Raw genomic sequence first — 22,927 nt, 5'->3', positions numbered from 1 at the left:
TGAGCAGACTAAACAAACTTTACAACGTCGTGTTGCACCTCACCGATAAAGAAGGATAAATCAAAGCTCCAGATTGTTTTCGCTACTGTGAAGGCCACTAAATCTACATTAACACATTATCACATTATGTTACAGTGTTGTTTATTTGCATATTCGACAGGATGCCTCAAAAGCTCATCTCCACACATGATAAGGCTCCTACAGCGATCTTCGGTATATTTGCAGACAGAGACAGCCCGGGTGTCATAGTAGCTTTGGGTGTCCGTGTGTATAATTAAATGTGCCTTTAATATTCTGTTTTGTGTGCTTATCCCCTGTCCCCAGATAACATAGCGTCTGAGCTGGAGAGCTTCATGGGGTTGATCCAAACAGTGACGGGCTATGTGAAGATCCGACACTCCCACGCACTTGGCTCGCTGTCCTTCCTCAAGAGCCTGCGTTACATCAATGGACAGGATCTCATCGACAAGTACGGCTTGTCTGCTCCGTCTGTCTGACTGTAAATGTGTGCCTGTGTGTGTTTGTGACGGCTGAGTGAATAAAGAGAACACGAGCAAAACACAGGTCGGCCTAAGATGCGAGATACAGCCATGGACAGTGGGTTTTTGAATTAGTGCAGAGATCTTAAAATAACCGTGTCTCGGGATCGACAACAGGTCTGTGAGCCTCGCCCTCATCCTGATATCAGCAGCACTTCTAGATATGAGGGAAAGTTTTTTTGGTAATGGCAAAAGAGGTCATGGGAAATCCTGTCGCCCTTCTTGTTGTCGTTTCTCCCAGGGTAAAGTTTCAGTCGGAGGAATGCTGAGGATGGCAGGCATTCGCTTCCCTCTGGAAGTGTGCTGCTGCGTTACTTAGACGGCATGGGCTCAAAGTATTAGCCTGGCGCTGTTTCTGATTCTTGTCGTCCGCAGTACAAACCCTGGCTCATTGTCAGACAGACACACATACCTGAGCTCAGAAGTCTTACTCCACCTGTGTTAGCGCTGAACGCTGCCACCAGGTGGCCAAACGTTGAACCTCTTCCCAGTCAACTTCAGCTTTCAGGAAACATTTTTCACAGCTCATTACACAGCGCACGGTTCATCTTTTAAGAGATGGGTTTTAACCTCAGCTTTTTTTTTTTTTTGACCCTCTTCCATTATCAGTATGTACGCGTTCTCAGCCATCAACAACCAGCACCTGCAGTACCTGTGGGACTGGAATCAGCACAATCTGACTGTCCTGAATGGTCGTCTCTTCTTCCGTCTAAACCCCAAACTCTGCATGTCTGAGATCCACAAGATGTGGGATAAGACGGGCATCACTGTGAAGCCAGAGGAAGGAGATTTCCGGAACAATGGTGAACGAGCAAGCTGTGAGTATGTTTAGATGAACTTTGGCAGAATGTCCTGAAGTTTATTTGCATGTTTATTTGCATTATTTGCATGCATTTTTTTTGCGTGTGCTTTAATGGTTTTTCTTTGTCACTACAGGTGAAAGTCATATTTTAAAGTTCAAATCTAACATCACAACAAGCCACGTGATCAGCATGACATGGGAGCGCTACCGGCTGCCGGACTACGGAGACCTGATCAGCTTTATTGTATACTACAAAGAGTCGTGAGTACTCACAAGCAACTTACTGTACTATTCTCCACAACTGTTACACGGAAACATACATCTGCACAGAGGCTGTGAAGGTTTGAAAAATGAAAAATGATCTTAAAATGTAAAATCCTCTTTTGTTATCATGTCATAACAGTCAGAACTACGCTTTCAAAATCAAAAGATTTTTTTGAAAAATGTGATCTTAATCTGATTTTGTATATTTTACCCCCATAAATACTTACTGTGTGCACTTTTTGTTTCAAGCTTTTGGATGGATTTCCTGCCGATTAGGTGTTCTTATTTTAGATGACCAATGGAACAAGTCCTCTAATGCAAAACAACCAACCAAGATTACGTCATATTCACAAAATCCATGTCAGCTTGTTGTTCTGAGCCTGGCTTTGATTACCTGTCAGATTTTCTTGTTGAAGGGGAACAAAGTGAACAAATGGTTGCCTTGAAGGGAGCGAATCAATCAAACGTTGTATTGTTATGATTTGGAAAAAGGGTTGGCAGTCTGTAAAGTACACAACATTTGTAAAAAGAGAACTCGTATACACAAAACTAGTGATAGTACTTTCAGACATCCATCCACAAACATTAACTCGAATGTGTTCAGCTCTCAGACCTCAAATTTGGACAGGAATTCGATGAATTCTCCTGTTTATAGATAACCATGTGTGTGTCTTCTCAGGCCTTTTCAGAACATCACTGAGTTTGATGGCCAAGATGGCTGCGGCTCTAACAGCTGGCACATGGTGGACGTGGATCTCCCTCAGGATAGAAACGCTGACCCGAAAGTCAGTCTTCAACACCTCAAACCCTGGACGCAGTATGCTATTTTTGTGAAGGCCGTTACCCTGCAGGTGGAGGACAAACACATCACAGGGGCAAAGAGTGAGATAGTCTACATTCGAACTCGCCCATCATGTAAGTGTCATCACCAGCTCTGCGGTTATTTCTCACAATGTGACGGGTTATCTCAGCGAAAACTTGAAAATATGACATTTCTGCCCTATCACAGTGCCATCAATGCCCAAAGATCCCCGTGCATTTGCCAACTCCTCCACCAAGCTGTTGGTGAAGTGGTCACCTCCAGCCTTCCCGAACGGAAATCTGACCTACTATCTGATCCGCTGGCAGCGACAGCCTGAAGACAGAGAGCTCTACCAACACAACTACTGCTCCAAAGGTCTGAATAACTTTATTCTACTGTCATATAAAACTACAGAACAGTAAACTGTCAACTGATCTTTCCTATTTATGAGCCCCTACTCCTCATTTACAAGTGTTAGAAAATCAATAAAAAGGTCAAATTATCTGACAGACTAACAGAGTGGTGGTATCAGTCTTGTCTTCTTACTCTCTGTAAAAAAATGTATTTCACCACATATTAATTGATTACCGTGGTGTTTTTTTATATGTTTTTCTTTATTTCTCCTGGAACAGAGCTGAAGATCCCAATCCGCATTCCAGCCACTGGGCTCACAGATATGGAAGATAACACCAAGCCCACCAAGTCTGACCTGGCGGGGGGAGAGAAGGGTCCATGCTGTGAATGCCAGAAGACGGCAGAGCAGAAAGACCGGGAGAAGGACGACCGCGTCTTCTTCAAAGTTTTTGAGAACTTTCTTCACAATGCCATCTTTCTGCCAAGGTAAAGCTCAGACGCAACCAGCCTCGCAGTGGGGTCTGGGCTGGGGGGCTTGGCTGGGTCTTTTTCTTTCTTTCTTTTTTTTTTTTTTTTTCAGGCGGCACAGATGAGGAGACGCGCTGAGTCCAATCCATAGCCTCCTTTTGCGCTTGTGGTTTTCTGTTGCCACGGCAACAGTGGCATGAGGGGAGGGGGTGTTAGGGACCTGGCAGGCGGCAATTTAAGCAACACAAACAAACCCAGGAGAGAGATGTGATTAAGGAGTCTGAAGGCCCAGTTTGGCCGAACACTCGTAGCTGCTTAGGTCTGTGTTTCTCACAATAGAGATTGACATCTGTGTTGTGTTATCATTTAACGTACTCGTGGCTAAGACTCTCACAGAGTCCCACTCTGTTCTCCTCCCACAATCTTTCAATTCATGTATGGACAGTCATACATAACCTATACATCTCCAACATCCACACAAAGTCCAACACGGTGACCTTTTCCATACTTGTTGCTGCATTTAGATAACATTTTTCTTCTCTGCTTCTTTGTAATTCCATTGAGGAATTGGATCAATATGTCTCTGAAAGATGAATAATAAAACATGGCTTTCTGTTGTAATTAAACGCATATCTGCCCCTCCTCAGCGCTCCGGCTGCTCTCTCAGGCTGTGTTGATTTGTTATAGTATAGCTGTCAAGGAAACAGACGTGTGGCAGGTCCCCGTGCCTGCAGCATTCAGGGTTCAGCCCTCGTATGCACAGACTCTCCACTGTAACAGAGCCAACATCATTGCAAATCACTCCAGGGAAAAGGCCTCGAAAAAACGGGGAGGTTTTTTCAAAAGTTCAGGGGTTTAGACCCGGGGTGAGCAGAGGGAGGGTGGGTGAAAACAGAAACAGAAAGAAGAGGAAATGTTTTCCATTCTGTCCCGCTCCGCTAGGCTCTCCACTCTCCTCCTCCCCTTGCACGCTCCCTTTGTTCGGGACTTTCTGTTTTTTTTTTTTTCTCTCGAGCGAGACAGCTGCCAGGAAATGTACAGTGAATCCATCTGGAATTTAAATGAATGAGGGAAGAGCCCCATCAGTGCTGGAAGACAAACAGAAAGTAAGCAAGGAAGGAAGGAAGGCAGACTGATTAACTGGAGGAGAGGAGGTTGGCTGCCAGTGTTGCTTAAGGAGAGCATTTGATTCCATCCAAAACCTGTCATCAGCTCACAGGAGCTTTTATTTACTGTAATAACCTGATGTAAAAACTCAGGATGAATTTACACAAGATAGATTGACAGAGACTCCCTGGATTTTATTTCTTCCTCAGTCAGTTCCAGACACTCTTCACTCTTGTGCAATATGTGTCCTGCTTACCACAGACTCGATGTGTAGTCCGGGAGTGGAGCGCATTGCATCAAATCTTTTTTTTTTTTTTTTTTCTTTTCGCGTGCTAGGTCAGGACACTAAGCGTAGTAACTCATTCGCTTTAAGGACAGGCTTCAGTCAGCTGAGGAACCTCTTATTGCACACACAGAAATGAGATCGCGCCAGTTTTCTTTTGTCTGGCCTCCCGTGTGGTCGATCAATTCGTCTTCTTATTTTCACATAAACTGTACAGGATAGGCCGAGATTTACCGGGTACTCCCCCCGTCAAGGTGTATCATTTTGATGTACTGTCAGGGCCAGCAGGACTGTACTACACCGGTTATATCTGCCAGAGAGGAATGTTGACATGTGAGTGCAACTTGACTCTCCCACAGAACTGTCTGAGTCTGTGGCTGTTTGTCTGAATGGACACAGAAGACACTGGACTCCAGTTTTTTACGGATTGGCCTCCTTGTGTTGAAGAGGAAGATATACTTCATTAATCTTTGAGGAGAAAATCATTTTTTTCACTCTTATCTCTAACCAAGTCCCCATAGTCAGAACAAGTGCTGTCCTAAAGCAAACTGTCAGTGGATTATCAGCAAATAAACAAGCTATTTTTTTGTTGTTGTCATTTCATATGAATAACACATGAAACTTCTATTAATTCTAGGTTATTTTTTCCTCTAAACTTTAAGGAATGTGCTGATTTGTCATACTTTTGATGTTTTAAGTGACATTGTGTTAGGTATTTTTCCCACGTCATGGATTTAACTATTAGATTAGTCAGAGGCCCCAATGGGAAACTGAATTATTAATACAATACTAATCATCTAATTTCAGCACGTAGTAGTAAGCAGACACATGCTGTAATGAATCACTCCTGAACTTTTTCACACGCTGTTATAAAAACCTGGCGACCTGTTCATGCTCTTCTCAGCACATCTTCAAACAACCTCTCGACATTTATCAGCTTGCAGGCTCTGGATGTGCCCTGTTGTCACCTGCTGTCAATACAGCTTTCTTGTTCCTGCTCAGTCAGAGTCAGGATCCTCTTCTCTGTCTGTCTGACTCAGACACAGGTTTCTGCAGGTAACCGTAGGCGAGGTGCCCCGCGGCAGCCTCGGCTGTGTATGTGCTGCTCAAGACAGCTCCACAGTTTATCATCTGCACTGTTTGCAGCTATGCCCCCAGTGTGGCTGCTGCAAATTGGTAACCATGGGTTGAGCGGTTGGGTTCAGAGTTTTGGTATCAAATATTTTCCAACTTACTTAAATGTGAGCTATTTTCCTTATAGTCTTTTATTATTCTTGATTAAATTCATTGGAATTGTTTTTTTGTTTTTTTTTCTCTTTCTCTCACTGTGGAAAATTACCGTAGTCTGTCTGTCTGTATGCGTGTGTGTGCGTCTGTGTCTGCTCTCCTCACTATGATCTGTCTGACCTCATCCTCCCCAACAGCTCCACAGGGAGCTTTATACAGCATCTGGACACATGTCACCACACACACAAGCATACAAAACATACACACAAACTCCACCCGCCTTGGAGGGAAGCTTTAGTTTGGGGAGTCATAAAACCACAATTATTTGTTACAGTAGAATTTCAGTGTTTTTTAGTCTGTTATGATCATAACCCTTTCCTTACACCTGTTGCATCGTTTGTCTCTCTGTTTTTCAGACCTCCAGACCGCAAACGCAGAGATGTTTTTGGCGTGGCTAACAACACACTTTCAAACGACCTTAGTGGTAGTGGGAACAGCACCTTTGGCCCAGGAGAGAACAGCACTGATGGAATACCTCCGATCAGGGAGTATCCATTCTCAGAGGACAAAAGCACAGCAGAGTATTTAGAAATCCCAAACCTGCGACCTTTCACTGTGTACCGTATTGACCTCCACGCCTGCAACGAGGAGGTGGGCCGCTGCAGCGCAGGATCCTTTGTTTTCTCCAGAACCAAACCTGCAGGTCAGAAAAAAAAATAACACTCTGATGAAAATGAAGGCAGTGACACCTTCTCTCACTTTGGTGCAGGCCCATTTTTGGTTGTAAAATGATGTTTTGTTTCACAGTCAGAGCAGACGACATCCCTGGAAAGGTGATCTATGAGAGGAGCGAGAAGGTGGAGGGTTGTGTGGTGCTGCACTGGACGGAGCCTGTTATGCCCAACGGAGTCATCCTGATGTATGAGATCAAGTTCCGTCTGGGGACTGAGGTAGGCCAGGCTGTGTTTAATTAAAGGCATCAGGCATGTTTTCAGCATGTATTCCAAGCCCTGCTTGAAATAATGTTTGTGACTAATAGGGCTGGGAATGGCAGTGTAACTCACGATATGTTACCCTGAACATGCCCGGCCATATGGAGAATGCCACAATACATCGACTCTGAGGCAATCATATAACGATACATCCGTTATCTGATCAACAGAACACAAAATGCTCCTATAAAGGAAAATTGCAGTCGGGTGTCAGTTTCATCTCTTATAACGCTTCTTTTCACCGCCGTCAAACATTATCCGGTGATCTTTTTGTTTTCTTTTTTCCTGCTGTCAGCTTCTTCTTTGGCCAAGTACCATCTGTTCAGGTTACCCTTATTCATGTCAGGAGCGTGCCATATGGATATTCTGCCCCCACCCTCAGTAACCAGTACATTTTTCAAAAACAACTGGCAAAGCAAAAACGTTTTTTTTTCCATCTATACTGTTTAAAAAACAGAATGTATTATCGTGTTTCATTTTCAGTAAAGTGGAACACATTTTAGAGTCCAAGCCTGACGCTGACTTTGGCCATTGGCGGCTTAACGTCTTTCAGACAGTAACCAGGATGTCTTTGTTTCTTTCAGCCTGAGAAACATGAGTGTGTGTCACGACAGCATTACCGCGAGCACAGAGGAGCTCGGCTGTCCAACTTGGGCTCAGGGAATTACTCTGCTCGTGTGCGCGCCACCTCTCTCGCAGGAAACGGCTCATGGACAGAGAGCGTGTTCTTCTACGTGCCTCCGCCAAACCGTAAAAACATTCTGCAAATTTACATATTTTTGTAAAAATAAAATTTAAAAAAAAAAGGAAGACAACACACTTTTTAAGTCGGTGCTGATAACTTCTATATTTCCTCTGTGTCTGACAGGAGAGATTGGTATTACGTTCTACTTGGTCATCATTATTCCCATCATAGTGACACTCTTCATCGCCAGCCTCACCACAATTCTGTTTTTTGTCAACAAAAAAAGGCAAGTACCTTTACGAACGTGCACGTTACCGGACAAAATCTCTGGATGATGATTTTCTGCATCGCTGTGCTCATGAAACTTAATGGCCGGTGTAAAGTTAATGAGAGTTAAAAGGTGTTTTTGTTTTCATTAACATTCCCTCTGTCGTGAAAAGGAGACTTCTCATAAAGAATTACACGTGCCGTCCACAAACAGAAAAGCCTGTTCGCTAACCTCGGCTGTGTTTGTGTAAACAGGAACAGCGACAGATTGGGGAATGGAGTCCTCTACGCATCTGTTAACCCAGAGTACTTCAGTGCAGCTGAGAGTAAGATCTATTTTCTCTCTATTTTTCATGTAACATCCAATCACAGATGGATTTCTCTTTTTACTGATGTGTAAGATAACAGACAACAGCCACTTTACTGTATGAAATGTAAAACAACGTCTTAAACAAGTATGTGTAAGTGGATGGACTGGCAAATAAATGTCATTTCATATCTGGAAAAAACATATTTACATATACATATATTTTTTGAGTAAGGTTCTTTTTTTTTTTTTTTTTAAACCTGCTGTCCATCCTTTTCTACCAGTGTATGTCCCAGATGAGTGGGAGGTGGCCAGAGAGAAGATCACAATGCACAAGGAGCTGGGCCAGGGCTCCTTCGGCATGGTGTATGAAGGGATTGCCAAGGGAGTGGTCAAGGACGAACCTGAGACAAGAGTGGCCATCAAAACAGTCAACGAGTCGGCCAGCATGAGAGAGCGCATCGAGTTTCTGAACGAAGCCTCAGTCATGAAGGAGTTCAACTGTCACCATGTGGTAAGAAAAAGGCCGATACTTTTAGACACCTGCGGGAGAAATCTTGCAATAAAGTCTGGTAAATCACGGCACAGCATGGCTAAAAACAAAACCTGCTCCCACTATCTGTTATGAACACCTATCTGTTGTTTTGTGATCGGTGTAGGTACGGCTGCTGGGCGTGGTCTCTCAGGGTCAGCCAACCTTAGTGATTATGGAGCTGATGACCCGTGGAGATCTCAAGAGCCACCTGCGCTCACTGCGCAAAGAAGTAAGCCTCTTTTCCTCACACACACGCACTGACATACTTCAGTACTTTAAAAGATTATTCTCTTTCTATTCTCTGTATTGTGTCTATGGCTATTATACATTATTTTATGTATGATCAGATTTTTATTATAGACCTCAACAATTTTGTTTTCAATTGAGCTAAATATGCAGTCAGCTTTTTTCAGTCTTGCTCCCTGACTCTTGTTCATTAGTCCATTCAAAACATCCTTCCCCTACTTTTTATTTCTAAACTGGATCTAAATTTTGGAAAGCAGAAAAAGATGACTGACTGCAGTGCTTAACTCTGTGCTTTTTCCTTCCCAGAACTCCCCTACCCAGGTCCTACCCCCGCTCAAAAAGATGATCCAAATGGCAGGGGAAATCGCTGATGGCATGTCGTACCTGAATGCCAACAAATTCGTCCACAGGGATCTTGCTGCCAGGAACTGCATGGTAGCGGAGGACTTCACTGTGAAAATTGGAGGTAAGTCAAGTTAATACGGTGGCATCAGCCTCTCCTTGTTGCTCAATGCTGAACCTACCTTGCTAACCTTGTAAAGAGTCTGGCTTTCACTGAGTGCCTCAGGCAGTGGAGTCTTAATGTAGATGGACGGAGGGAGCAAGGGGGGTGAGTGAGTGAGTGAGTGAGTGAGTGAGTGAGTGAGTGAGTGAGGGGAGGAGGGGAGGAGGTCAGGGGATGGATGAGCTCTCTGGAGCTTCCTCTCTGACACAGAATGAGTGATTTCTAGCGGCTTTCCAAACCTCCGATTTTTTTTTTCTTTTTTTTTCTCCTCAGATTTTGGCATGACGAGAGATATTTATGAGACGGATTACTACCGAAAAGGAGGGAAGGGCCTGCTGCCTGTTCGCTGGATGTCTCCGGAGTCGTTGAAAGATGGCGTGTTCACCACAATGTCTGATGTCTGGTATGAAAACACGTCACAATAAGGCCTTCATTAAACATGTGTAAACCTGCACTAATCCGGGGCATTGAAACAATTTCAGGAATGTCTACATATTGTGTTTTTGTGCGTGTGGATAGGCTTAAACTATTCGTGCTGGGGAGTCAAAGCAATACATGGGCGGTTCAAGGCAGGGGCCAACAGGGGCCAGTGCCCCTGTAACACTGAGCTTGGTCACCTCCTGTGCCTTATATTTTGGTTTGACTTCCTCTATAGATATAGCAGGAGTATTTTAGGTTGTGGTAGTTAATGCTGTACCCTGTTATTTGGTACACGGTAATAATAAAAAGCTAGATCATCTTTGTCTATTTCTCCTCTTAACAAAAACAACTGGCCCCGGCCTGGCCCCCTCAGTAATAGTGGTCTAGAACCGCCACTGAAGCTACACGAACATACAGATCACTTCTCAGCCTGTATATTCAGCTGCATTGTTTACACTTTGAACATTCAGTTTGTGTGTCTGTGCTTCCAAAACCATCAACATCTTTTGGTCTCCTGCTGGCTCAGAGAGAAATTCCTCTCTGTGACAGGAGAGCATAAAACAAGATAAATCTTTTTTTTTTTCTCACCGACACCTTTTTTTTTTCTTTTTTTTTATGCCAGCTTGCGGAGAAATCTCAGCTAAGAGTGCGGCACATTTTTCTCTCCAGAGCTCAGAGAGAGAAATTGTTTTAGAGAAACACAAGTGTTTACTAGCTACCTCGCAAGTTTTTGTTTCCCAACTCAGAATGTCCCTCGGGTCGGTCCCTAAGAGTGGGCTTAAGCTACTCCAGATGTTCTCAAATGGTAGGTTGCCGTTCCAGCACGAACCCACCTCCACATTTGTGTACGATATCTTCCTCTTTGAAGTCGTACAAATGAACTCAAGTGTAAGACGAACCCATCGTTGTCTCCTGAGGAATACGCAACTTGATGCTTATTATTTTGTTGATCAAAAAAAACCAAAAACGGTGAATATCTTTCTCTGTTTGAGCCAGGCACACCAAGTGTTGTGATGAGGCGCTTTTATAGACTGTTGGAGCAATGAACTCGTGATCACTGACGTGTTCACTTTATTCTTAACGCTAAGACTGCTGTTTAACCAGATCAATAAAACACAAGGAGAAGTGTTATCCTCTCATCTCCTAATGCTTTAGTGAACTGGTTTCTGCACTGTAGGTAAGATTCAAGAATTTAAAACAGGATTTAGTTTTGTTCCACAGTGTGCGCAACAGGATGCATACAGTGTCATTGTTTTTTGTTTTTTTTTAGATTTAATATAAGTTTACTTGACTTATTGGTTGCTGTAAACGCATCATTTCACCTCATATAGTTGAGATCAGTGAACTACAGAGTCAGGTCCGGATAGAAAACGTCATTGAAACCATTGATGGAAAAAGATGGGTGGTGATTTTATATTACACAACTCGGGCTAACAGATTTGTACACCATCAATTAAATTCCCATCCTCTGACCTTTTATTAGATATGGTGTAATAAATCACTTCAATGAATTTCACAAGAAAAAACATCCCTAATAGAATGAATACGAAGATTGTGCATGTCCTCGCTGTCTTTAAACAAACAGCTTCCAAAGGGAGACGAGTGTCAAAAGGTTTTGTATGTTTGAACGTACAGATGTGTTGTCATAGCCACAATATAGAGAAAGAAAGAAAACAGTTTGCTCCAGTTAGAAAAAGCAGCTGAGCTTTGCCTTCCTTCTGTACGCCCGCAACATTTAATCTGCTGATACGCTCAATTCAAGCAATGCCATATAAGCTTCACATAATAGGCACAACTTTAAAGATGTGTATTGAGAACAATTGCCTTGTTTGTTCCGCAGGTCATTCGGTGTGGTGCTGTGGGAGATTGCCACCTTAGCAGAGCAGCCCTACCAGGGCATGTCCAATGAACAAGTGCTGCGTTTTGTCATGGAGGGAGGACTCCTGGACAAACCCGACAACTGCCCCGACATGCTGTAAGTCTGCTCGTATCTGGGAACATGAGCTGTTTTTCAAATGTCCCTCTCGTGCTTTTTCATAGGCCTCGCAGATTTAAGGCGACCTTAAAGTGTGTATTGTTTTATCCCTCAACTTGCACCGCCTCACATGTCCTCCCTGCCATTAAATTTGTAACCCGGCGTCTATTTTAGAGTCGCGGGTTTACGTGTGTGGGATATCATGTGATGCGTGTGCTGATGTAGACGCCTGACATTAACGTCATAGGTTAAATGTGGTCTGTTGACAACATTGCTCTGGTGGTCAGCTGGCACAGAGGAGCATCCTCACCCATCTGCCTCGGCCCATAGAAGGGACGCCACGAGCCGTGTGTGAAAGATGCCCTGCATTCCGTCTGCCAGCATCGGACATGAGGAGGGAGATGATGTTCGTCTGTCAGCAGACAGTTGACGAGAGGAAGAAAGAATTCAATTTATTCATAGTTCATTTATTAATCCTTGTGGCTGTTAAAAGAGAGAAACCCCAGCCTGCATGTCAGTGTGCAGTGCTACATATATGCATTTCTCCCCTCTCCCTCTCTGACCTCAATGAGAAGGCATGCCGCTCTCTCCCCTCCCCTCCCACTCTCCACAGCTGACCTCACCTTAGAAAGAGAGTGTGAGTCGAAAAAAAAAAAAAAAAGAGGGCCCAGTGTTGTGCAGACACAAACCTCTGGTTTCTATGGCAGCCTGACTTTTTTGTCCTGATTACAGGAGTGTGTGGATTGTGTTACAGAGGTGGTGTCGGTGGTAGGGTGGGTGGGTGAGTGGGTGGGTTATTCTGCTATCCCTTTGCTGCTGTGACTTAATGGAGATTTCTAGAAGAGTGCTGAAGTGTGGTGAAGTCAATGCAAAGACCAATCGGGAAGATACAGGAGAAGAAAAAGTCTGGAAAACAGGCGGCGGGGATGAGTCATATTTGGAGAGCTTTGAGCGTCTCTTTGTTCTGTCTTTCCCATGGTCAGGTAGCTATGGGTCACTGATTGGATTTCCCATGTTTCTGTCTAGAGTTTCCTATCCACAAAAGGTGCATCCCTCCTCTCAGGGTTGGGCAAAAATTCAGACGCAGATCACGATTTATTGAGGAATGTTGCAGTATCCCTTACAGCCCTATTTTAATTCCAGGTTTCAGCAGGCCAAGGATGTTGCATTTGGAAAGTTCTGCAGTCCTGTTGCAAAAGATTCCTGCTCCGTATGATTAAACATTCAGCATAGATGTTGGGAGACGGCTCTGTAATCTCATTGGGCCTGAAAGTGTGTCTGTTTATTATTTTAATCTGACTGCTTCAAGGTCTTTTGTCCCATCTCATTCTCTGTTGAAAATTTGGCTGGACTAGTGCAGTGTTTTCTTCTTCTTCTTCTTCTTTTTTTTATAAAAACCAGACTGCCTCCAAGTTTTTATTTTGAAAGACTTGAACAAGTAGCATACCACATATTTGCTTGTACACCATGTTTTAAAAAGGCTGTCAGTATTCTTAAATAAACTGCAAGGGTCCAATTCATGGAAGATATTCTAAATAAACCTGGTGTAGGCACGTCATGAGTCGCACCATCTTGGTCATTTAAAAACTGCTTTTAAGTTAAAGCAGGACTTAAGGATATGAGAGTAGACTTGAATGTACCAAATGTGCATTAAATATAAAAAAAACACAAGTTACTAAAAAAAGCAGCAACAAAACAAGATGAATAAAAAAAAAAAAGACATAAAATGTGTTTTTTGCCCTTGAGGGTCTATTTCTGTAGCAGTTGAAAAACATGGGTTTTTTTTGTTCCGTTCATAGAGCTCTTCTAAAAAAAATTAGCGCAAACACATTGCCTACCTTGGAGCTGACGGGTCAAATACAAGTCAAATGAAGTTAATAGCATATGCATGTGTCTGTATGGGCCATGATTGGTACGATGTTGACAAGAAGTCAAAGATTTACTGTGGTGTTTGTTGTCTAAATTTGCATCAACAAGCCTGCTGAGCAGTAACAGATGGTTACCGTGGAGCTCTGCGCACTGCACATCTTTTCATGGGAGGTCTTTGCTCCCAGCTTTGGACATTTGAACCGCAACTTTAAGACACTTGCTGCAGTGCTGGTAAACAACCTAGATTCCCCCCCCCTCCCCCGGCTGCTGCTTTAGCGTATGAACTGATCCGCATGCTTGAGCTCTACCCATAAGGAGAGAGACTGGCATTGAAGCTGCAGAGGAATGCAGAGACCACTGGGAGAGAAGGAGAGACTGAAAAAAAAAAACAACAACAAAAAAAAAGAGACAAGGAGCAGTAGGAGTGAAAGAGAGATGACTGAGGTGTTCATGTCAGGAGGCCCTGCAGACAATTCTTAGCTTGTTTGTGTATAATTGAAGTTGTGGTTTGTGGTGTTTTACCACACAACACTGTAATATTTTCCCTTTTATGATGTTGTTTTCACATTTCCAAAGCTCAGCTGCTGGCCTGGCACAGTAACCTGAGGAATGATTTACTGTGCTGCAAAGTTTACGTAGCATTACAGATTTAACTGTCACATCTGTAATGTCGCAATGAATTACATAAATTGCAAATTCTGAAGTTCCTATTGAAAAAAACATGACTTAAAAAAAAAAAAACATGTTATAAGCACGTTATTAAGTTGAAGTAAACATTTGCACTCGATAGTTAACACTTTTTTAACAGCACACATTAATGAAATGAATTGAGTCTTAAGGGATTTTCTCCATCCTGGAGGTGAATGAGCTCGGGCCATTATGAATTATGATGTGAGCACATCAGCATGAAAAAAATACAAACAAAGGGAAAGCAACAGAAAAGCTCAGCTTGTTTATGTTAGTGTTATGCTAAAACAAAGAGTGAGTTGAAGTGCCAGAGTATTGAAACGTTCTTAAATGAAGGTGTCTACTGCCACCTGCTGGAGAGAAATGTAAAGTAGTACTGCTCCTTATCTTGTAAGAACAGATTCACAATGTTTTAGAGTCTGTCTTTAAAAAGTACTCTCAAACCTGAGTGACTTCTGAACCTTGTTGACTGCTGTAACAACACATATGTCCACACGAGCACTCACGTATTCCTCTCAGCACAATAACACTCTTTTTTTCTAGATAAAGCTAAAATGAGGCATCAGTGGCATTTGTGTGTATATATATATATATATATATATACATATATATATATATATATATATATATATATATATACCACGATATAAATAGATAATAAAGATTGTATCTTAAGTAATCATGCCCTTTTTGTACAGGTTTACATTTAAATATGATTGTGATTCTTTGTTTTTAAAACCTCTAAACCTGTTCAGAGGAGAATGAAGACTCCTTTACTGATCCTTACCCTTTTTTCTTCTTCCTTCCATCATTTGCAGTTTCGAGCTGATGAGGATGTGCTGGCAGTATAACCCAAAGATGCGTCCGTCCTTCCTCGAGATCATCAGCAGCATCAAAGACGAACTGGATCCTCCCTTCAGGGAAATGAGCTTCTTCTACAGCGAGGAGAACAAGCCGCCGGACACGGAGGAGCTGGACATGGAGGTAGAAAACATGGAGAACATTCCACTGGACCCTGCATCCACCAGGCAGCCCCCTACAGCTGCCCCATTATCAGGGTGTATGGGAAGCACACCCCCTCCATCGACACAGCAACAGCAGTTATCCCCTGTGCAAGGGCCGAGTACTCCTTTACTGGGACCTATATCACCCTCCTCCCCGGGCCCCGTCGCCTCAGGTTTGGCGTCTCCAGGCCAAGCATTGGACAAGCACTCAGGACATGTTACGGCCAACGGGCCTGTGGTGGTGCTGCGGCCTAACTTTGACGAGATACAACCCTATGCACACATGAACGGAGGCAGAAAAAATGAACGTGCGTTACCGCTGCCCCAGTCGTCGGCCTGCTGATATCAGACCACCCCCTCCTCCTCCTCCTCCTCCTCCTCCTCCTCCTCCTCCTCCTCCTCCTCCTCCTCTTACACAGGGTAACACAAACTCTCCTCCATCTCATTATGAGATATGGATGGCTTTCTTTCTACTGTGTGCCAGTAGATTGTCTCTCCACTCTTTATAAGGTCAAACAAAAACTCCAAAAAAACCCCAAACAAACTGAAAAAGAGCACAGAAACCTGCTTAAAGCATTTGGAGTTTGGTGGTTCAGACTCAACACTGGGAAATTCCTTCCTGTGCAGCCTGTACTCCAGTCTTTGTCCTTTCAAGAAGGAAACTTACACAGGCATATGTATCCTGACTTACAGATTCCGACATGGACTTAAAGAATAATCATTTCTAAGCATATCCGCCAGCAAATCCAACAGAAGAGCACTTTTTTCCTCATGATTTCAGAGAGGATGTTGTGGATATCTGAGTGTGTATTTATACAAAACGTGATTCTCTCTATGATATGGTATAGTTTTAATTTCTAAATGACTTTTCCATCAAAAAGACTTTGTTGACGTGAGCAGAGTGGCTCATGTCACACGAGAGGACGCCTCAATTAGAACGTTTGGACCGAGAAAGTCCTTTTTATTAAATTTCCCTGTTGAATGTTTCTACGGATGTAGATTCTGACAGGAGCAGGTCAAAAGCTGAAGAGGAGGGCCTGTTGTGTATCTGCCAAAATTGCCAAATCAAGCTTTTTCTCAAATTTTCAAACAGGTCAGCCTTCTTGTTAAAGGGTGTGATTCAGAGTTGAGATCCGTCCGATATTCCGACTTCTTGCTTTTCTCCTGACACAGCTGGGTGCGGTTGGTTTGTTACAGAACAAAATACAATGTTACAGTTGAGCTACATTCACAGCTGCAGTAAAATCTTCAGTTTCTTAAAGGATGAAGTAAATCCTTTTGGTTCCCGTGGTACTTTAAGTTGGAACTAAATATCTATTGAAATGATTTTCGTTCGGAGAAGACGGCAAGTGAGTGAGACTTTAAGGCGCACTCACACGAGGCCCCGTTGTCTCGCACCATGCTGAAGCGCGCTGCTTCCCTGCCGGTTTGCACTTCTAATTGCATCAGGCGTCAGACCTCGAGAACATGACCACAACTTTACTGACTTTGCGACTTCTTTCGAGTCGCTTCGGTCAGAACTCGCCCTCTAACACTCCTTGATTTCTCGATGAATGCAAGGCGCTGATAGATTTAACGACCGATGTCCCAGCGCACAGTGCCACAGCACACCTCTTCCAACCATGCCAGGGCCAAGGAAGTGGACCCTGCTTCAGCATAATACAGGTAGCCTAGTGTGAGGACCAACTCTGAATCACTGCCTTTGTCTGAGCTTGTTAAAAACCCCAAACAAACACACATACCTGACTTTGATGTTTTATTTATATTCCATTATAAACCAAATTTCAAAGTCATTGTAATCACTTATGTTCATCATCAAAGGATGCGATTCTGCCTCCACTTTTATTCATCAGACTTTTTTTTTTTTTCCCGTACGGCAGGTTCTCAAACTGCTGTTCATATAAAACGACACCAAACAAACAAGACCTGAGACAAGAAACAAGAAGGTGTTGGATTGGACTTCAGCAGCCTAGAGAGGACTTTAAAATCACAACAGGTCTCTTTTGGTATAGTGGTTTGATAGTCTGCATTTCAAACACGTATGAAGGTCTTATAGTTGTATTTTAGACTGCAAGATCACTTTTCTACACATCATTGGTTTTGTCACTTTTTTAAAAACCTTTTTACGGTTCAAGATATTTGCCTCTATGTCTGTACAGAACAAAGCTGCTATTTTATTCTTTTTCTCTTTTGGATGTTATATATATAAAGAAATCCTTCAGGTTTGGTATTTTATGGTCTCCACAAATGTCAACTTCTTATATCTTCAAACTCTGTTTTAAAAAAAAAAAAAAGATAAAACAAGGACAAAAAAATGTTGATTTAGATACAAGACATCTTTTTTTTTTCTGTTCTCCCTAAAGGTTTTCTTCAACACTATACTTTGCTCATTGCCTTTAATTTTTATGAAATCTTTCCTCCTGTATTTGTTTTGTGGATGTCTATATATTATTGTTAATATTATTATTGTTATTATTATTTGGAATGGACACCTTAGCTCGATGTGTGAGTGTGTACTTTCTGCACCCTTTTTGTACTTGTCTAGCACTGCGCCTAGCATTGCCCTCTAGGTGCGACTCAATCTCAGGTCAAAGTAAAGGCTTTGCTTTCTCCACACATCCTGCCCCCTTCAGTAGTGCCCTATTATATCCCCTCTGGTCCCTCATTGGCTCATAACAAACGGTACCTTGTTTCCTCCCCTGGTGCCTCCTTTAGAAGTCAGGATTAGTCCCAGTATCTGAGATACGTACTTTGCACCAGATACGGTCTTTTAACCCATCCATTTCCTGGCTCTTCTTGACTGAACAGGGCTAATTGGGTTGTCTTATTTGCCTTAATCATGCCAACCATCTCTCAACTATTCAAAATCACATTTGCCCCTCACACATTTAAGATCTCAAGCGCAATCCATTGCTCCCTCTGCTGTGTTACTTCTAGACAATGAGAGCGGGTCTCATTGTTTGTCTTCATAATCACTGCTTCTGAGAACCAAATAAAGGATGGGTTTAAAGGCCAGGGAAGGGAACACATTTCAATGTCATGAATGGAAAAAAAAAGGTCTTAAAGCAGAGGCTGAACAGTGAAAGTGTTTTGAAGGATTTCTCTTCATCTTTTGGAAATGTTGCCTGGTGATTATTTTTTATCTCAATCTTTAAAAGATTTCTGTGTTATTTATTTATTTTTTTAATTTTCCTTTTGTGATATCAGTTTCAATCACTGTATAAATGCCCCATGATTCAGTATAAAGTTGGATTTTTTTTTGTATGTTTTTCCTTTGGCGTCATGACTGAGGGACTTAAAAAAAAAATCATTTTTTTTTCTTCATTTAAGTATATATCTACCTCACTCTTTTTTAAATACATGTATGCGTATTGAAAACAAATACATCTCACTCTTTCTCGTCAGTTTTATATAGCAACCTCAACATCTGGATCAACCCCACAGGGAGCTAAAGAAACCTCACACAGCAGACCAGGGTGGGAAATGGAATATTTGTGTGGAGGATTAAATGTTGTCATTTCAGCTCACCAAGGTTCTCGCCTAGAAGTGCGAGGAAAAAGGAATGTTTGTGATGCAGAACGATAAATAGTCGCCTGTATCAAGGCTATTTAGTTACTGGTGTTGCAGGGATACAAGCAGGTGCTAAACAGTTATTGAGCAGACAACATCCACGTCAGATATCCCATCTCCACTCCACTCACTCCAAATATATAGTCACAACCTCAAATCCTCAAAACAGAAAACATTTCTCATCTAAAATGCTTCTATATAAAAGTCTAGACCATTATGTGGAATTTTATAACAAAGGGAAATCTTTTTATTTTACACCACATCACTACTTCAGTGTATTCCAATCATCCAGATACCATTAACGCTCTCAAAAACGACATATAGTTCTGTATATAGGTCAGTACTGTGAATGTAACAAGGACTTTGACGTACTTATTACACAACACATACATAGAGATAGCAGCAGCCTTCAGTCCTACATTGACAATGTAAGTCCTTTGTCTATATGTCACCACCTATTTTAAACCTGTAGACTTTGTGTGGCTGTGTAAACGCTCTACATATGGCTCAATTCCAACGTCGTCAGGGTGAATCAAGTGGCCATTATCAGTCTTTTTGGTCATGTGGAAGCAAACTCGTCATGCCTTTTCTGGCTTGTTTGGAACTTAAATCAGTGCTGCTTCCTCACACAGTCACCTCAGTGGACCTTACACTGCCATCTAAGTTCAAATGTCGGGTGTGAAGGTCGGCAACGGAGCTTTTACATTTCAAAGCGCATCACAAAACTCTGCAAGAGTGCTGCTTCAGTTTGAGCGTTCTGGGCTGGAGGCTTAAAAAGTCAAAAGAAAATGTTTGTTAAAATAAAAGAAAAAAGCAATAAAAAAAAAAACTAGACAATGAACAGACTTCAAATGTGAAATGTGGGTGCTGAATCTACGACATCCTATTTGAGCATGATTCAAAAATACCAATCAAAGAGTGAACAGTCTGATTGCTGCTAGATATCACACCGGTACACAAATCACCACTGACAAGCATCAGCTTGAGTTGTAACTGAACATATCTGTGCATTTATTGTCTTTTACCTGTTTGGTTGTACATTATGATAAAATACAGACATTAGTGATTGATTTCAAATCCTCTCAGTTCTGGCAGTAGACATGATATCGAGCTGTAGTAAGGTGAATTACTGATTCATTACTAGTTTCTATTAGATCATACACCTCATAACTGCAGCATTCAAACATACACAGAGACATATAAAGGACAGGGATGTTGCGTAGATTACGGGTAGTAGTGGTAAAAAAGTAAACAACATGATTAGTGAACAATGATAGGCTTAAGTTTACAGCTTCACACTAGTTGCTACGTTTCGCTTCTTGCATTACCAGATTTCAGCGTAAAGATACTACAGCTACTTAATAAATCAAAAACATTCAAATTAATCATCTTTTATCCTTTTAATTCTTCCGAATGTTCTTCATGCAGACCTCAGGTTCATGTGTTCTTCATGCAGACCTCAGGTTCATGGAGTATGCTTCAGTGCATTCAAAATGCAATAATGAGTATGAGGTTTATTATTGTCATGCCTCTGTTTTTATTATTTGCATTCCCATACCTTCTGAAGGGGCCTTGCTCTACTACTATTATTTTATGATAAAACCTTCTCAGAAATCTGTGTATTCTTTTCCTGATTGGAGACAGACAAAAAAAAATCCTTCACTAAATCTGTCTTTTTCAAGTTCTGTATCTGAGGCCTCAAAGTTTTTTCAATCTATTAGGTGAGATGGTATATTTTTGACATGCCATCACTACAAATGTGTATCTGAGAATTTCTTGTATTTTCTTTTTTTTTTCTGAAATTTTGAATAAATACATGAATGAGATCAATGACTGTGGCTGCACTTTCTCATTTGCATTATTCAGTAATATTTATGGCATCATGTCCACACTGAGTGAAATGATCTTTATCAGGAGATCTACCTCAATGGGACTGCTGCTCATTGTGTTTAGGCGTTGCTTCTGAAGGATCCTCCAGCTGGTCAAGCATGGTCTCAATGAGCGTCTGCAGCAAAGGTACCAATCTGTCAGCTGAGCTCAGGCTGTCAGTGGAAGGAATGTGGATGAGAGCTGCCCTCCTCTGACCGTAGTACAGAGAGCAGTAATATGCAAAATCACACAGGTATCTGAGGATAAAGCAAGAACATCATGTCACATACTCCTGTGTCTGTCAACACGTCACAGAAACAAATACCCACCTGCCGGCATCTCTTGAATAAATAACATCAATGTCTGCTTGTCTAAACGCCTTGGAGACAGCTCTCATGTTAATGACTGAGTCCAGCTTGTCAGCTCCTCCCTCCACACAGCAGAAACTCTTTGGACAAAAGCCACACACGTCTTTCTCTCTGTATCCACAGTTCTTCCCTGTTTGCTCCAGAATGATGCCACTGGAACCTCTGGCTATACCCAGATGGACGGCAAACTGGGGCAAAAAAAAAAAAAACAACAACAAAAAAACAGTGAGATGCTAACCTTCTCACAAAATGATGAGAATGCATTCATTTTATTTATATACTTAATATTGACAACAGGTCTGTAGCCAGTGCCACCATTGAGACCATCAAGGTCATGTATCTTGTGGTTTATTCTCAACAAATTCACACTCACTAGAGGTGCATATTCATGTATTGTTTTTGTTGCTGTTTTTTTTGTTGGACTAAATAGTCCAATTTCCGGTTATTTAACACAGATAAATTTTTCATTATCTTATTCCGGTTAGTGTATTTTAAACTGCAATAAGGACATTTTAAAATATTAAATTTAAACAGTAAATATTCAAAGTTTTGAAATCTCAATAATAATAATAGATTCACACTTTGCGTACTTCTACATTTTCATTCAACTTCCTGACTCAGAGGAACTAAGTCATCACAATTTGTAAAAAAGTTAAATGGCTACTTCCCTGATCTTGCATATAGACTTTTTAATTGTTTACCTTTGGGTTAAAAGTCTTCCAAATCTCAGCAATGAGTTGCTCAGTCTTAACATAACTAACTGGTAACTCCTTGATGTAAACATCCGTATGCTCTCCGAGTCCGACCAACTTCAACTCCTGAAATCATGAAAGCAGAGACATTATCAGTCTTTAAGAATTTGTACATTCAAAAAAGACAAGATGTGTGTTATTATGGGTCTAAGAAAGACTTGGTAAATGTTTTTGTATTTCTGTTTTTCATTTTCTAAAACTTGAACGATCATAAATGATCAAATAGGTGTTATTAAGGACCTATCAAAGGATTAATTGATGGTAAAAAATGTTGTATTCCTCTCTTCTTTATAATTTAAATGATCACTAGTTAATTGTCACAAACTACTCTTTCATGTTTGATAAGTCAGGGGTAGGGGTCACATAAGTTCTGGGAACTTCACCCTACTCCTTTTGAGAGCATTTTTCTCCCTGTTTCTTTTATTACCTGTGAGTAAATCTGTTCTATTATTTTGTCTGCTGCTCAAATGAACTAATAAACTAAACTAAACTAAACTATGCACAACAATGTGTACAATGTATACAGTATGTGTCAAACATTGGTAGGCCTACCTGTGCTGCCTTCCAACTGGGGTTCACTAAAACCTGTCTGAAAGGTCCAAAGCCTTGATAACAGATTACAAAGAGCACGACATTTAACACCTTTAAGACATGTTAATGTGTCCAGTTCACAGACAAACACGTACCTGTGACCACCACGACTTCGCCGCCACTCATGACGCAGCAAACTACACGCAGCCAGCGAGGAGGTCATTGCGCGCCTCATGGCTTCGACCCTCGACGACAACAAAAAAACCAAAACGTCCCAGTCATGCATCGCACTTACTGTCCGCATGAGGGAGCTATTCTATGGTAAATAAGCGCCAGACCGGGGTGCATTCACTTTCCTCCGGTGATTTCTGGTATCCTGTTATAAGAGATCTAAAACTAACTAAAGGGTCTGATCATGACACTACAAATTTACGTTTTGTTTTCATTCAATTTATGTTCTTTTATTGACAATTTGTTTTCAATAGCTCATATTTTATAC

General features: G+C 41.8%; 2 protein-coding genes across 2 annotated transcripts in view; one reads left to right on the top strand and one right to left on the bottom strand.

Annotated features, from left to right (window-relative positions):
- The window catches only part of igf1ra (insulin-like growth factor 1a receptor), a 67,408-nt gene extending 48,809 nt beyond the window's left edge, over positions 1-18,599 (top strand). Inside the window, exons 5-21 of the mRNA XM_079347190.1 lie at positions 325-469; positions 1,149-1,357; positions 1,476-1,602; positions 2,285-2,520; positions 2,615-2,782; positions 3,040-3,247; positions 6,263-6,549; positions 6,654-6,796; positions 7,423-7,588; positions 7,707-7,809; positions 8,046-8,116; positions 8,382-8,611; positions 8,757-8,861; positions 9,185-9,344; positions 9,657-9,786; positions 11,644-11,778; positions 15,153-18,599. Coding sequence (XP_079203316.1) covers positions 325-469; positions 1,149-1,357; positions 1,476-1,602; positions 2,285-2,520; positions 2,615-2,782; positions 3,040-3,247; positions 6,263-6,549; positions 6,654-6,796; positions 7,423-7,588; positions 7,707-7,809; positions 8,046-8,116; positions 8,382-8,611; positions 8,757-8,861; positions 9,185-9,344; positions 9,657-9,786; positions 11,644-11,778; positions 15,153-15,681 — 3,152 coding nt within the window. The 3' untranslated portion in view covers positions 15,682-18,599. The remainder of the gene's footprint in view (positions 1-324; positions 470-1,148; positions 1,358-1,475; positions 1,603-2,284; positions 2,521-2,614; positions 2,783-3,039; positions 3,248-6,262; positions 6,550-6,653; positions 6,797-7,422; positions 7,589-7,706; positions 7,810-8,045; positions 8,117-8,381; positions 8,612-8,756; positions 8,862-9,184; positions 9,345-9,656; positions 9,787-11,643; positions 11,779-15,152) is intronic.
- Positions 18,600-19,890: 1,291 nt separating this feature from the next.
- Positions 19,891-22,672, bottom strand: pgpep1l (pyroglutamyl-peptidase I like). Its single transcript, XM_079347188.1, has 5 exons — positions 22,584-22,672; positions 22,450-22,502; positions 21,847-21,963; positions 21,107-21,333; positions 19,891-21,034 (listed from the first exon to the last, which is right to left on the bottom strand). The coding sequence occupies exons 1-5, from the start codon at positions 22,612-22,614 to the stop codon at positions 20,833-20,835; spliced, it is 630 nt and encodes a 209-aa protein (XP_079203314.1). The 5' UTR covers positions 22,615-22,672; the 3' UTR covers positions 19,891-20,832.
- Positions 22,673-22,927: the final 255 nt, after the last annotated feature.

This window comes from Symphodus melops (assembly GCF_947650265.1).
Source record: "Symphodus melops genome assembly, chromosome: 6".
Lineage (NCBI taxonomy): Eukaryota > Metazoa > Chordata > Actinopteri > Labriformes > Labridae > Symphodus > Symphodus melops.
Note: the sequence above shows the minus strand (reverse complement) of the source record. Positions and strands in the feature narration are given on the sequence as shown.